Source organism: Leptodactylus fuscus, chromosome 2 (genome assembly GCF_031893055.1).
Source record: "Leptodactylus fuscus isolate aLepFus1 chromosome 2, aLepFus1.hap2, whole genome shotgun sequence".
Lineage (NCBI taxonomy): Eukaryota > Metazoa > Chordata > Amphibia > Anura > Leptodactylidae > Leptodactylus > Leptodactylus fuscus.
Window position 1 is genome coordinate 144597247 of NC_134266.1, and position 13933 is coordinate 144611179.

A 13933-nucleotide genomic window follows, 5' to 3' on the forward strand; every position below is an offset into this window, starting at 1 on the left:
TTAAAATTTCCCCTATATTTGTACAAATGGACTTATATATGCAGTGTAGGTGTAATACAATTACATGACCCCAAGACAAAAGTTCCCTGTTTGTTTAGCGATTCCAATCCATACAGTCACCAAAGGGGAAACTACTAATACAATAGACGGAATAGATAAAACAAATACAAAGAGGATGCAAATTACATTTTGTTGTATAAAATACATTAGGTCATAAAAGTCCAAATGTTATATGACAATGTATGTACGGGTATGCATTCTAGATTTGCCCTATACTCTTGGTGTATGACGCCAGTTTTGGGACATATCTTTGGAAACCCCTGAAACCCATTGCATTTGAAAAAGTGATTTCAAGGTCTTTTACATAGAAGTCACACAAACTGGATGCATTTGCACACACAACCTCTATCTATAGTTGCAATTTCATCCAATAACCCAAATAAATAAAATATATATATATATATATATATGTGTATGAAGAGCTCAACGGAAAAATGGCCTAAGTCCAAAAATCAATATTGTGAGAAAAACGAAATTTAAAGTTTTAGCCTAAAGCAAACGGGCATTATTGTGGAATATATCTATCCAATGTAATCAGCTAATGAACACCCTTAATCCTAATCATAAATTGTATTTATTAAAAAAAATTGCAGCTTCATGTATAAATATTATTTATTAATTAATTACTACTATTATTAAACGATGAAGAATAATAATTACCTGCCTCCCTTTTTGGCGCTAAATATGTGCAAAAGTCGATTTAGAGCCTTTTAAACAATAAGACAAAGTTTTTACACTAATATAAACAACAGACCGGAAGTCACGATTTCAATGAAAAAATGACCAACGAGAGTGAAGTAAGTAAGTTTGTATTGGACTTAGGCCATTATTCCATTGAATGTAAATTCTTCTGCATTGAAATATATGGACTTAGGTCATTAATCCTAGGTACCTTGTAAACCCAATGCATAGAACGAGGTACAAAGAAGCTTTCTAGGTAATTTGAAATATGACAAAATGTGGACTTAGGCCATTTTTCCGTTGAGCTCTTCATATAATAACTATATATATATATATATATATATATATATATATATATATATATATATATAGTTATAAGGACATGATATCCTTAGCAGCAGTGTGCAACCTGTCAAAGTCATCTCAGAGACTGAACACCAAATTATGTAGACTGTAGTGCAGTACTGCATTGCTCTAGAATAGTATGCCACAATATGCAGTTACATCTGCAAGTTTCTTGTATAGGCCACTAACATTTGAGTGTCAACATACTCTTCAGAAGTGTGATTTTATTTTTTTTTAGAAAAATCATCAATTGCCCGCTCCATTTCTTTATCTATTAGACCGTGAACCTGAATATATACACCTAACACTATTTTAGGTTAAGGCCCCATGTAATGACCATCAGCAAAAAAGCACTGCAGGGGAAGTGAAAAAAAAATAAAAAAAAAATAAAAAATGCAGTGACAACACATTGCTTCAATTATGTGCACATGCCTCACATTAGTACTACTTGGCAGTAGAGCACCACCATTGTTTGTCTGACGTTTTACTTAACCACGCTGCATAGGATTCCTTGAAGATTTGTTTTTGGTCATCCTGATTGCAGTAGTACCACCTCTATTTGCTTCTTTTGGATTGGACTATTGATTCAATTATACCTATAAGAAAGCTGCCAGCCAGTATCAGGAGGCAGGTTAAAAGATTTTAATATGATGGTACCATATTTCATCCAAATTACATAAATATTTCCCATCCTCCTATCTGTTGGTGCTGTGGCTCGGAGGAGAGGACACTTTTTTTTTTTTTTTTTTTTTGGGGGGGGGGGGGCAAGCCGAGGGATTTCTGGGACTCTGTCCATAGGGTGATCCGCCAGGTTCCCTTCCCCTATATAATGGCCTTCCTGCTCCACTTTTCAGACTGCTCCCTCCACGCCTACCGCAAAGCTTCATGATTAATGCGACCAGATCCTGCATCCTGACACTCTGGAAATTGCCCAACCCCACCCACTCTCCGCCACTGGGTCCAAAAAGTGGAGAACCATCCAGAGCATGGAGTACCTCACCGCATCTCTCCGAGATGCGCGTGGGACTTTCATGGTTGCCTGGACACCATGGATTCCTTTCCAGGGTACCCAGACATACAGGGACCTGGTTAGTTGATACCGGTCTGTAGGCCATATGTCCTAGGACAGGGGCTGCTTGCTTTACTCTCCTTCTACCCCTCTTTTTTTTTTTCTTCTTTTCCATCTCTATCTCTCCCTCAGCTCAGTTGCCATTTTCTGCTCTTGCTCTTTGTCAGATTCACAAGCCCTCAATTTTTTTCCCCCCATACAGCATAAGGAACAAGTAGCCTTTTTTCTGTGTGTCGGCACAATAGAGTTACTAATTTTACAGAACATTTTGTAGACCAAAAAAAAAAAAAAATATATATATATATATATATATATATTATATAAATTTATTTGCATACATCACCATCCTCTGAAATGCGTAACATTTTTCAGATGACGTTTGGTTGAGGGCTTATTTTTTGCAGGACTTGAGTAACAAAACAAAAAAACACCACTGACAAATACAAAAGATTGGAAAAAAAAACAAAAAACCCTTAAGAACAAACAAAAAACGCTAAGCTCTGAAGCACTCCATAAGTCCAGAGAGGATCCAAGCACAAGATTTCTGCAAAACTCTGCTATTATGTCTCGAGCAGATATGTAAACGATTGCAGGTATGGTCCAATTAGATTGTGGTTGTCACGAGAGCATTAGGCTACGTTCTTATGTTTTCCAAGAAATTCCTCTTCATTTTCCACTGCCGATTTGGGCCACAAGAATTGGCCTAATCAGCGTGGAGACTCAAGCCACGGCATCCGCAGCAAAACTGAGTAGGACAGCTTCCCCCATCCCCCCTTCAAGCAGCCTGTTGCGACCTCTGCATCCCAGTGAAAAGAATGGAAGGCAGAATTGGTGGAAACCACCCACAAATCTACAGAAACTTCCTATGTGTGAACATACCCTAAAAGTGCTTCCCCCTACTTTGTTGCTACTTTTGGATAGGGTACATCATTGTTATGGGACCAGTAAGGATGCCAGCTTCAGCAATCTAATGTGCAGTACCAGCTACAACATCTGTATACCTCCATGCCCAATCAAGTCGTCTTGTATCCAAGCTCGATGAGGCCCTAATTGTACTAGAGAATCTTTTCCAATTGTAGTTTTAACCCAATAAACATCCTTTCCTCTAAATATGGTAATCAAATATATTACATCCACCTATAATTCAAGTCTAACAACTTGTTTTGTTCGCAAGTGTATAATGTAACTGTTACATGCAATGGATATGGTAAAAGTTTAACCAATTGTGGTTATTTGAAGCTAAAGACACAACATAACAGGAAGTAGTATTTAATTCCACCAACCATTTCACAAACCTTGTGTCAAATACAAATATTCAGTACAATACAATATATAGGGAAATTGTCACAGTGTGTTGTATTCAATTAAAAAAATTAAATGAATATCAACCACTTCACACTGTGTGGAAGTCTGCATTGGTAAATAGAACATAAAAAAAAAAAAAAAAAAAAAAAAGACACGACATCTAAGATCCTTGTGCTTCCAATTCAGATGGTTGTATGTCTGGTTCTTCATCATTATAAATATTTTCAGCCTGGAATAAATACAAAAGCAGAGGAAAGTCCACATTTCATATTCAGCTTGTACTGCTATTCAATGTTCTGTATGCACAAAAGCTTACTATGAACTTACCATTTGCCAAATCTGCATAATGTTGTCTTCAGACACTGAACAGATAACCCAAGGCTCATTCGGGTTCCAGCTGAAATCTGATATCTTTGCTGTGTGGCCTCCATGGATAAACTATTAAAGGGGAAATATTTGAGACTTATGCAGTTGTATCAAACCTCCTCAGAAATTGGATAACCCCCTAAAGGAGAATGTTCTAACGTTTATGGCCTATGGATGTGTGGGGACTTCAGTACCTACAGTTATTGCTACAGTTTGTGCAGCACAGCTCGTGGTAACCTTTACAGAGTAGTTCTTGGTAATCTACAGGGCTCTGGGTATTAAGATATCAAAGTCTCTGCTGGAGGTCCATCCCATGGATAACCTACCATGCGAGTGGCCACAAGGAGTAACTCATATGCAACCTTCCCTTTGATGGCTCTAGTTGCATTTCTGATCTGGTTGGTGTATACTAGCTGGGATACAGAGTACACAGCAAGAGGAGAATACACAATCTTAATCCTCATGTACACAAGCTATACTATTAACTTATGCTAAGATTAGGTTAGAAAGTTAGGACATAATTTGGCTCTATCCTTAAAGCATATGCAAGGACCAAGCATTAATCTTCAACAGGGTCCATGCACAAGCACAGCAGCTTATAATGGACTATGGCCATTACAGAAGAAGCACAGTTGTCATTTACACTTAGTTTCCAACAGTGATTATAAGGTATAGACTGTACCTACACAAGCAGAAGGACATACATATACAGCATCATGTGATAAATACATGTATGTAATTTTAGGTTTAAACTGTAATAGCTGCCTTTTGTCCTATGACCTCCTAAACTGAATGACTAATCGGTTCAGCTATACAAAATTATACATTTAGGTAAGCGTGAATGAAGAAAATTGAACCATACCAATAGCTCAGGGGGTCCATCCTCAGCATCTTCTGCTGATTGTTCCTCACCAATTTTACTAGGGAAAAAAAAAAAAAAAGCATTTATGAATAAACAGATCTTACAGTTGCTTTAGTTGCCTAAGTAAGGGTATGTTCACATGGCAGAAAATGAACAGGGTTTCCTGTTCATTTTTGCCCATGGTCGGCTGCGACCAGACGTTGATACAGTGCAGCTTCCCACTGCTGATTAGTCCGAGATGAATGAGCCTAATCTGCATGGAGCCTCGAGCCACGGACTCCTTGGCCGAATCAACCACAGAATCCGAGGCAAGATTGAGCAGGACGTTTCGGTTTTCTGCATTCTGTGGCAACCTTTGCACCCCAATGAATACAATGGGAGGCAGATTCCAGGTGGCATCGGTCACGGATTTGCGAGCACAACTTCAATAAATTCCGACGTGTGATCAAACCCAAAAAGATTCATGTTATTGGTCTGCCATGAACAGCTAAATGTTTTCTTATTAGTTTATAACTGGTTATAATACAAGTATGGGGCACATGAGCAGGAAAAGCAATGGGTTAGTTGCTGCTATATTGTCAGTATCCTATTAGCTCTATAGTACTAGGATAGTGCTGAAGGCCTCATATATATGCTTTGATTAAGTCCTACACATTGATAGATGGAGATTAAACTTGCAGCAATTGACATTTACAATGAAAAGGTTGAAATCTACAGGGGGTATTAAGCAGCTCCTGAAGGCAAGCTGCAGCAAAAGCCAACAGTTTTCTGTGGCTTGCAAAGTAGCCTACTGCTGATTTTACCAAAAGCAAATTCTGCAGTTTCCAGACTGACAACACAGCAGGGTTGAGTAGTAACCAACAAACTTCAGACTTTGGCCATTTTCAATGCAGATACTTTTAGTGATTTTTAGTCAAGTGTAAAGGAAACAACTGCTGTGCTTTTTCCCCTGCTCCTCAGGGGATGAGATTTTACAAATGTCATACTTCAGACATACTGTCAGGAATTTTTACTGCAAATATTACCCCATTCAGCATTGCAGCAGTAAAATGCTACGAAAAAAAAAAAAATGTTCTGCTGTGAAAAATCCTTTGAGTGAGAACCTAACATCTGAAGCTACACAAACTTAAACTATGAGCTACAGCAACTTCGGATAATGCAGATGTACAAATTTATATTCTTTCTACCCAGCCACCTAAGCCTTTAACAAAGAACAGATTTGTAATTCATTTGCTCTCCCTCTAATGGAGGAGACAATACTGCTCATTTTGTTTCAACCTGCAAGACAGCAACAATTTACATGCTGCAAACTGAAACCTCATCCACTACTGTACATGGTAGAAGATTAAGGTCAGTTCACACTAGCGAACAGAACTACACCTCCCCCCCCCCCAATTGTGCTTAAAATAGGCAGAGAGAAAAGACATAGGGTATCCTTTTTTCGGGTCCCCAAGCAGACCTAAAGAACGGAAACCCAAACACTAGTGTGAACCTAGCATTAGCCGTCAGCTAAACCATGGATTTAGTCCTAGTGTATCCTATTTGTTTTTTGGGTAGTTTTTATGACCTTTTTCACTAATATTTACAGCACTTTCCTTCCTTGCTGCTAGAGTACATCAAGTCAATAAAGTTGATGTTCAGGCAGGTGGTGTTTATTGTCTTATTACAAAACCAAAATCTGAGGGATTCAGCTGTTGAGCGTTTCAGGGAACACTGGCTCCTGTAAAACCATCCCAGTCTCAGTACTGTGCACTGCTTCAGGTAATATGATGGTTATTTACAGTGACAGTTGAACATACGCTGCATCTAATATAATCATTGCCTCCTGGGTGGTCATTTTGTTTACACAACTATAGCTTTAATTTAAATCAAGTTTAGACATTTAGCACTTCAACCCAGTTTCCCCCCATAAATAACTTACACATACCTCAAATCCCAAACATTAAGTCTGCGATCTGTACCACTTGAAGCTAGGATTGTTTCATTATGAGGAGACCAGTGAACCTAGTAAGAAGAGTGTAAATTAAGCCACAGATATATGCATTTTAAAAACAGCCCCACAATATGGCAAACACACCCCATGAACTCACCTGAAATATCTCATCTTTATGAGATTCAAACGAATGAAGTTTAAGTTTTAGATTTCGGAGATCCCACAGTGCAACAGTCTAGAAAAGAAGACATATCAGCACAATACTGCACAAGAGCATTACAAAGCTTATGTTACACAGTTGGAACCAAAATGGAATTTCTCAACACTTTAGTCACTGATCTCAGCCTGGCATCAAGTACCCAGCTTAGTTATAGTCAATGAAGCTACCTGAATCTATAGAGTTTGGCAATTCCTATAGCCAAGTTTCAGATTTAGAGGAACGTATGATTAAAGTAACCATTGTAAAACAGGAATCATCACACAAAACATTCATAAGTCTTATTATATTCCAAAACCTTAAGTTGTAATGCAAACCTTATCAGCAGATCCAGTAGCCAAGATAAATTCACTATATGGATTGAAGGACAAGCAGTTAACTTCAGCAGTGTGAGCATCCACCGAATGACTTGGCTTAGATGTTGTGTTTGATCGAGTGTCCCATCTGGCAGAGAAAATACAAACCAAAACACTATAAATCTGAACAGAGCCATGGGGCAAAGCCATAAGAGAAAATGCAAATATCAGTTACCAATGCCCTTACAAAGGTAGTCCAACGCCATTTTTGCTCACATGGAGCCATTAGCAGTGCGCAATAATTTTTAAAACATACTTTTCCTGTGCCTCAGTGATATGTCAGTTTGCAGAAATAATGTTTTTATTCTTTATGCAGAGGAGACAAACTGTGCATTGGTGTGTGCCCAAACTGATTTTCTCATACTGACATATGGCCGCCAGCCAGGAAAGGTTGATGAAAAAGCATTACCATACAAACAGTTAATAGATGAAAGTGGGTAAATCTGGATGTAGACTGCTTTTAATAAAGCCATAATGGCTACACGTGCTGGAAACAAACATGTGATATGGAACAGGGGTAACCAGTGACAGGGAACATCAGAATTAGGAACAGACAGGTCAATTAAAAGGGATTGTCTGGGCTTCCTCAAGATAGCCCATAAATACCTCATCGGTAAGAGGGACCAATAGGCTGTAAAGAGCCACTTCCTGCGCCAGTCACGCACACAACACAGGGCTGGAAGCAGAAAGCTCTTTCCACTGTATCGAGGCCTGGCGCAGTCACTCCAGCAAAAGCCAAGCTGCAGTGAAGGTATCTGGCCATTGTAAATCAGAAAGAGCTTTCGGCATACAACCATCTATTGTGAATCAGACGGGTGCTGGAAGTGAGGCCATAAATACCTGATCGGTAAGTGACCTACACCTTAAGCCTTATTTGAGCTTAAGGTGTAGTGGCGTCAACAAGTGACTAATGAGTGTTTTCAGAATATATTACCCAGCGTGCACAACACTTCAGTAGAGGGTTGTGAGCTGTCTACAGTTCAGAACCTTTAGTCTTATTTCTTTGTGAGGCCCAAGAGTGTTTGTACAGTTTTCTATAGAAACAGTTCTGCAGAACTGCAAATGCACTTCTAAGGCGTACACTGAAAAGCTGCCAACATTCTTGAGCGCAATACAGTGTTTGCAATTACTCAAATGATTTTTTTTTTTTTTTTTTTAAAGACTTCGATACTTCCTTTGCTTGCAGTGACAGGTTTGGAGGGGACTATATGCAAATATGACAAAAAACAAGTCTAAGACCACCACTTACATCATAAGTTTTTGATCATCAGCAACTGAGCCAAACAAAGACTCATGTAATAGATGCCATGCCACATCCTCTACGACTGCTGAATGGCCGGTGAAGATCGCTTTAGCATCAATTACTTTTCCTTCTTTGGGTCCAGCACTTATGTCCCACAAGCAAACAGTCTGTAAAAGAAACAAGAGTTACAAAGATATATTTAGCATATCATGCAAAGATATTGAAAATATCCAAATTATTCAGATCTTAGCACAACTGTACACATGTTAAATTACTAGTGTCTACATTTAGGAGGGGGAACTGATATGTCTGGCTTACTTACATGATCATCTGATGCACTTAGCAGGTGTCCACTCAGGTTAGAATTCCAAGACAGGCCATAACCCTCTTTCTGATGACCTCTCAACCTAAGATCAGGATTACATTCTCCACTGGGGTCTAACAAACATAACGGTAAAGAAATGTAACCTTTACATACAAGGCAACTTTACAAAGTAGATAGAGACTGACAAGTACCTTACAGACACTGAAATAATTGCTTTAATTATCCAATATGTAGGTTAACCATTAATTTAGTTATTCAGATAAACAACTTTCAGAAGTCACGGGGAATGAGATCAAAAACTAGAGTTCCCACAAATTATATAATTTTTTTTTTTGTTTTATTAAAGCCCAATCCCATGCATTTCAGTACATCCAGGCTGAGAAATGTGTAGATTCTGCAGGAATAGGGCTTTGTATTACAGCTCCATTCTGCTGATCTCATTGATGCACTGACAAATGACAAATAAGCGTATTGCAGTACAGGAATTTAAACATTACTGAAGGAAATCGACCCTTTTAGCTATATAGATCCAAAATCCTTTAAAAAGGAGGGAACATGTTCACTAATGGAAAGGCACAACCAGTGGTTGCATGACTACCATGGGGATTATCCACCTTTTGATATTAATAGCTATCACCCATCTCTACATCAGCCCTTTAAAAGTTAGCATGTATCATACGTACCAGGTTTAGATGGGTGCTTAGTATAATCAAATACTAGCACATCAGATGACGGAGTTTTTGTGGCAATAATACAGGGATTCTGCGGCATGTACCTGGCCCGATTCACTTCACCTTCGTGGTTAATTTTAATTTCAGTTTCAATTTTCCCACTTACAGAACCAAACCCACCGAATTCTGAAACGCACAAACAAGACAGAAAAATAAGGGAAAAAAAAATTACATCAGTTTCTTGAGATCAGCACTGGAAATAGGGGAAATACAGGATAAGAAAGAATGTAGTCCAAAAAATAAAAATTGAGAATGGGCTCTTTTAAGACTGCCATACTGCTCAGAAATTCAGTCACATCAATGCTGCTCCAATTTAAGAGGGAAATTAATTTACACTATACCTTACCTCCTTTCTCACTGTCATAGTGAGAAGCATCAAACTGGGCATCATCATTTGGGATCTGAACCCTAGCTACGACTAGGTGATTCTGCTCATCTGAAGTGTGAGTGCCAAGCACCAGCCAATGTAAGGCATAATCTTTACCTTCAGGCCTAAAGATGGGAGAAAATGAAGAAAATAAGAAGCATTTCAGGCTTGTCCCATAATATGCAAGAGGCCTTTCCAAAGGTGGACTTACAGTGTACAACACTTTGGTGCAATGCAACAAGTACACCAGACTATATGGCCACATATGGAACACTTAATTGCCCAAGGCTTTGTAAACATTTAACAATTATGCAATATTTCAATTTTATTAAAGAAGAGAAGAGCCAAGGTCACATATGTTGGAAAAAATTAAAGTACAGATGCTTTTTCTGAGGGACACATCATAAACTTAGCATACCATTTTTGCTAAAATATCTGAAAATATAAATGAAGTGTTTTTGTTTTTTTTGTAAAATTGACATTAAGATGGTGCTTTACCTAGTTACATCAGGAAGCCATTGTACTGTAAGACTTGGCCACTCCAGGGCATGTGTCATTACCAAGTCATAGAGGAATGGAGTATTTTTCTTCCAGATTTTGTACTCCTCATTGATGACCCTTTCTTCCACCGTATCTTCAAACACTACAGAAATTAAGTAAAAATTTACATATGACAAGCAAACTTGACTAAACAAAAGAATAAACTCACACAGACTTTAAAGAGGTTGTCTACTTTCATCCCAATATTAAGATTTGGCAGTCTTCCATTCGGGGAATGCACTTGGGGACCTCCAAACACAAAGCTATACACATTAAAAAGCAGTTACCTAAGAAACCACATGGACCCCATAGACTATAATGAGGCCCATGTTGTTTCAACATGAAACTTACGGAAAGAAAAGTGTTGCTTGCAGTACTCTTGTCTCTGTATGATTTGTGCATACACTGTGCAGAAACCACACGGAGCCCATTGTAGTCTATGGGATCTGTGTGGATACTTAGCTATTCGCTTTTTAATGCGTATAGGTTTGCGTTCGGGGGTCCCAAAGCGGACTCTCTGAACGGAATTCCAAACGCAGATGTAAACCAGGGGTAAAACTGACTTTTTTCCTCCAACATTCACCATGCAGGATAAGCTTTGGTACTGATGTGTCTAACAACCTGTGCTAATATATATATATATATATATATATTATATATACACACACACATTGGACTTATCGGGGTTGTCCAAAGGAAAAACAGCTTAAGCAGAAGGGATTCGGAACATGACCGCTGGCGAGGAGTTTCACTTCTAGAAGACCACGCTGGGAGTTCAGTGAAGCACCAGGGACAGAAGAGTAGGATTCCCACACCTCCTCCCCTATTTATTTTGCCCTGACAACCTCTATTCACTACAGCAAAAACAAATTTCTCCGGCAACTCTCCGATGATAAAATATAACTTTTAATCAGAAAACATCATAAAATGACAAAAAATTTGATGTCGATCACAAAATAAGTAAAAAAAAAATAAAAATGTAAACTGAGGAAGTGCACTGAGGAAGGAACGATGGTTCCGAAACGCGTCTGCGTTTTTTAGTGGGTTTACATTTTTTTTTCTTCTTTATTTTGTGATCGACATCAAATTTTTTGTCATTTTATGATGTTTTCTGATTAAAAGTTATATTTTATCATCGGAGAGTTGCCGGAGAAATTTGTTTTTGCCGTGGAGATATTACACTCAAGGAATAGAGTGTGTTGCCGTGCACCCCGAAGAATTTAACCATTGAAAAGCCGATGTCTGATATCAACCTGTGGGTGAGCTGAACCTTTTTGTACCTTTTTTAACCTCTATTCACTGTTTATTTCATACTTTAAAAGAATAATACTTCTGTACTGCTATGTATTACACTTTCCTAAGTGAAAGTAAATATACAAGACTCCCGTCCCCATGACAACAAACCAGCAACTCAATCGCATCATGGGAAGGGGCAAAGCTAAACAGACCACTTTAGTTGCCACCATCTAATGAGAGTGGTATCTAAGGTGTTAAACTGACAAATGGCTATTCCATGGCTCACAGATATTGGAGCAGGATATCAGCTGTACCATTAAATGGCTGTTCTATGGGGTGACCGAGATGTCCCCACCAATCACATTGATGACCAAGTCAAGGCCAATAGTGCAAGTCCGGGAAACAGCTTTAATAGGTTAGGTACGTCTTCCCTCTAATACAGATCAAACCTGGGGTAGGAAGTAGCACTCTTACTATATGTCCCACAGGCATATGAACATATTCTAGCTTCCACATCAGAATGCATTCACATGGGCCTTAATCCTTTCTCCTGGTCCAACACAGGAATAGAATAAACCAGACTGATGGATCCATCCGATGATTGACAACAATGGACACCTAAAGACCCCCACAGACAAATGGGGGCTATTTGGTATCTTTCTTGCCATCTCCAATCTGTCTCGCTGTGATGCAGATGTGGACAAGACTACAATTGTGTGACAAGAGGACTTTTTTTTTTTTTTACTGATAGCCCTCAGAACATAATCAATTAATTCAGTCCATTGTCCTCTAACCTGCCCATTCAAGAAGAAAAAAAAACCAAAAACCACAGCAGTACATTATGTGAGTGCCATTCACTCTCACTGACCGTCCCCAAGAGACAGATGTGAAAACCTGTGATGAGAAACTGATAAAACCACAGACAAGTGACTGTGTGCACAGGGCCTAAGCACTTATTAGAGACATGATGTGAATACACCCTTAATGGAGGAGTGCTGTATTTTGGGTTCCTGAAATAGAATGGACCTGTGCTGCCATTGCAGTTACCTCAGCCCCAGCAAACTATGCATCAATTAAATGGGGGGGGGGGGGGGGTGCGGATACTGATCAATAGACCGGCCACGCTTATGGGGGTAAAGCCACATCTAACTAAGAGCAGATATACTACACATGGCCTAGCTGGTGACTGGCACACGGCGGCCTGCGGTCCCCCCCTCAGCCATCTTATACACAATCTGGCCGCCCGCCGGACACTCAGGTACACACGATGCATGTACTCCGTACAGAACAATGAAGCAATGCAGCAAGGGAATGAATGGCGGCGCAAGAGCCTACAAAGGAGACAGAAGCCTGCCAGAAGGAGAGATGGGTGAGCAGGGAGCGGGTACCTAGAGCCACAACCATGTATGCCCACACACGGCACGATACCCTGACTGGAAACCGGCAACAAGCAATGTAAAGGCATCAGGGCCAGGCCCCACTTACTTTCTTTATTCGCCATCTTTCCTCCTCTTCCAGACGGCCACCGCTAACAGAGACAAGGCCCGCTCAGCGCCTCCGCGCCGGTCACCGAAGAAGCTTCCCGCGCGAAAATAAAAGAAAGCCTGAGGTGACGCAGCCAGATGATCCCCGCCAAAGTTCCTCAGTTACTTGTAACAGCAGCACGCCGTCTCTTGCCCCGCCCCCTGACACGCTGTAGCGTAAGCCGCCATATTGAAGAAATCGACCAATGAGCTTGGGGAACGCAATAGCGTCTATTCTAGTGAGTCCTGTGAGGCCATGATTAGTACTGGCAAAGAGACACTTGCCCAAAGCCAGTCGTAAAATCCGGGTCCTTACGGGGTTACGTTTCTTACGCCATAAGGGACGCTGAAAATTGTAATGTGTACGTGTGTAGTACTTAGTAATGCTATGTATTGTCTAGGAGCAGAGCCTGAACATCCCATGACCAGATCTCTCACATCCTAAAGCACAGATTTGCCAGTTAACCATGCTCACAATCTATCAGCCACAGATCGCCCCCCCCCCCCCCCCCCCCCACAATAGTGTTTCAGCTGCAGATCCCCAGCCACCAGGGGTGATGCAGCAGGGGGTGCAAAGTTAGCGCTGCCGGGCCCTGGATCCAGAGGGGCCCCAAAGCTTCACCCGCTACAATATACCATTATGCTACACAGCATACTTACCTGGGCATCCTACCACTTACCCTGGCGGTATAGCTGCTTTATTTCTCCGCTGACGCTTCTCTGTTTATTCATCTTGTTCCTTCAGAATGGTAATCCGGGTCTGACGAAGGTGCA

At 40.1% G+C, this 13933-nt stretch overlaps 1 protein-coding gene across 1 annotated transcript; it reads right to left on the minus strand.

The window, feature by feature from the left end:
- Window positions 1-3409: 3409 nt before the first annotated feature.
- On the minus strand, window positions 3410-13313 carry RBBP7 (RB binding protein 7, chromatin remodeling factor). Its single transcript, XM_075264832.1, has 12 exons — window positions 13122-13313; window positions 10359-10503; window positions 9840-9985; window positions 9446-9619; window positions 8760-8875; window positions 8444-8604; window positions 7156-7282; window positions 6779-6856; window positions 6616-6692; window positions 4689-4746; window positions 3788-3898; window positions 3410-3689 (listed from the first exon to the last, which is right to left on the minus strand). Exons 1-12 carry the CDS (start codon window positions 13135-13137, stop codon window positions 3621-3623), a joined length of 1278 nt encoding a protein of 425 aa, XP_075120933.1. The 5' UTR covers window positions 13138-13313; the 3' UTR covers window positions 3410-3620.
- Window positions 13314-13933: the final 620 nt, after the last annotated feature.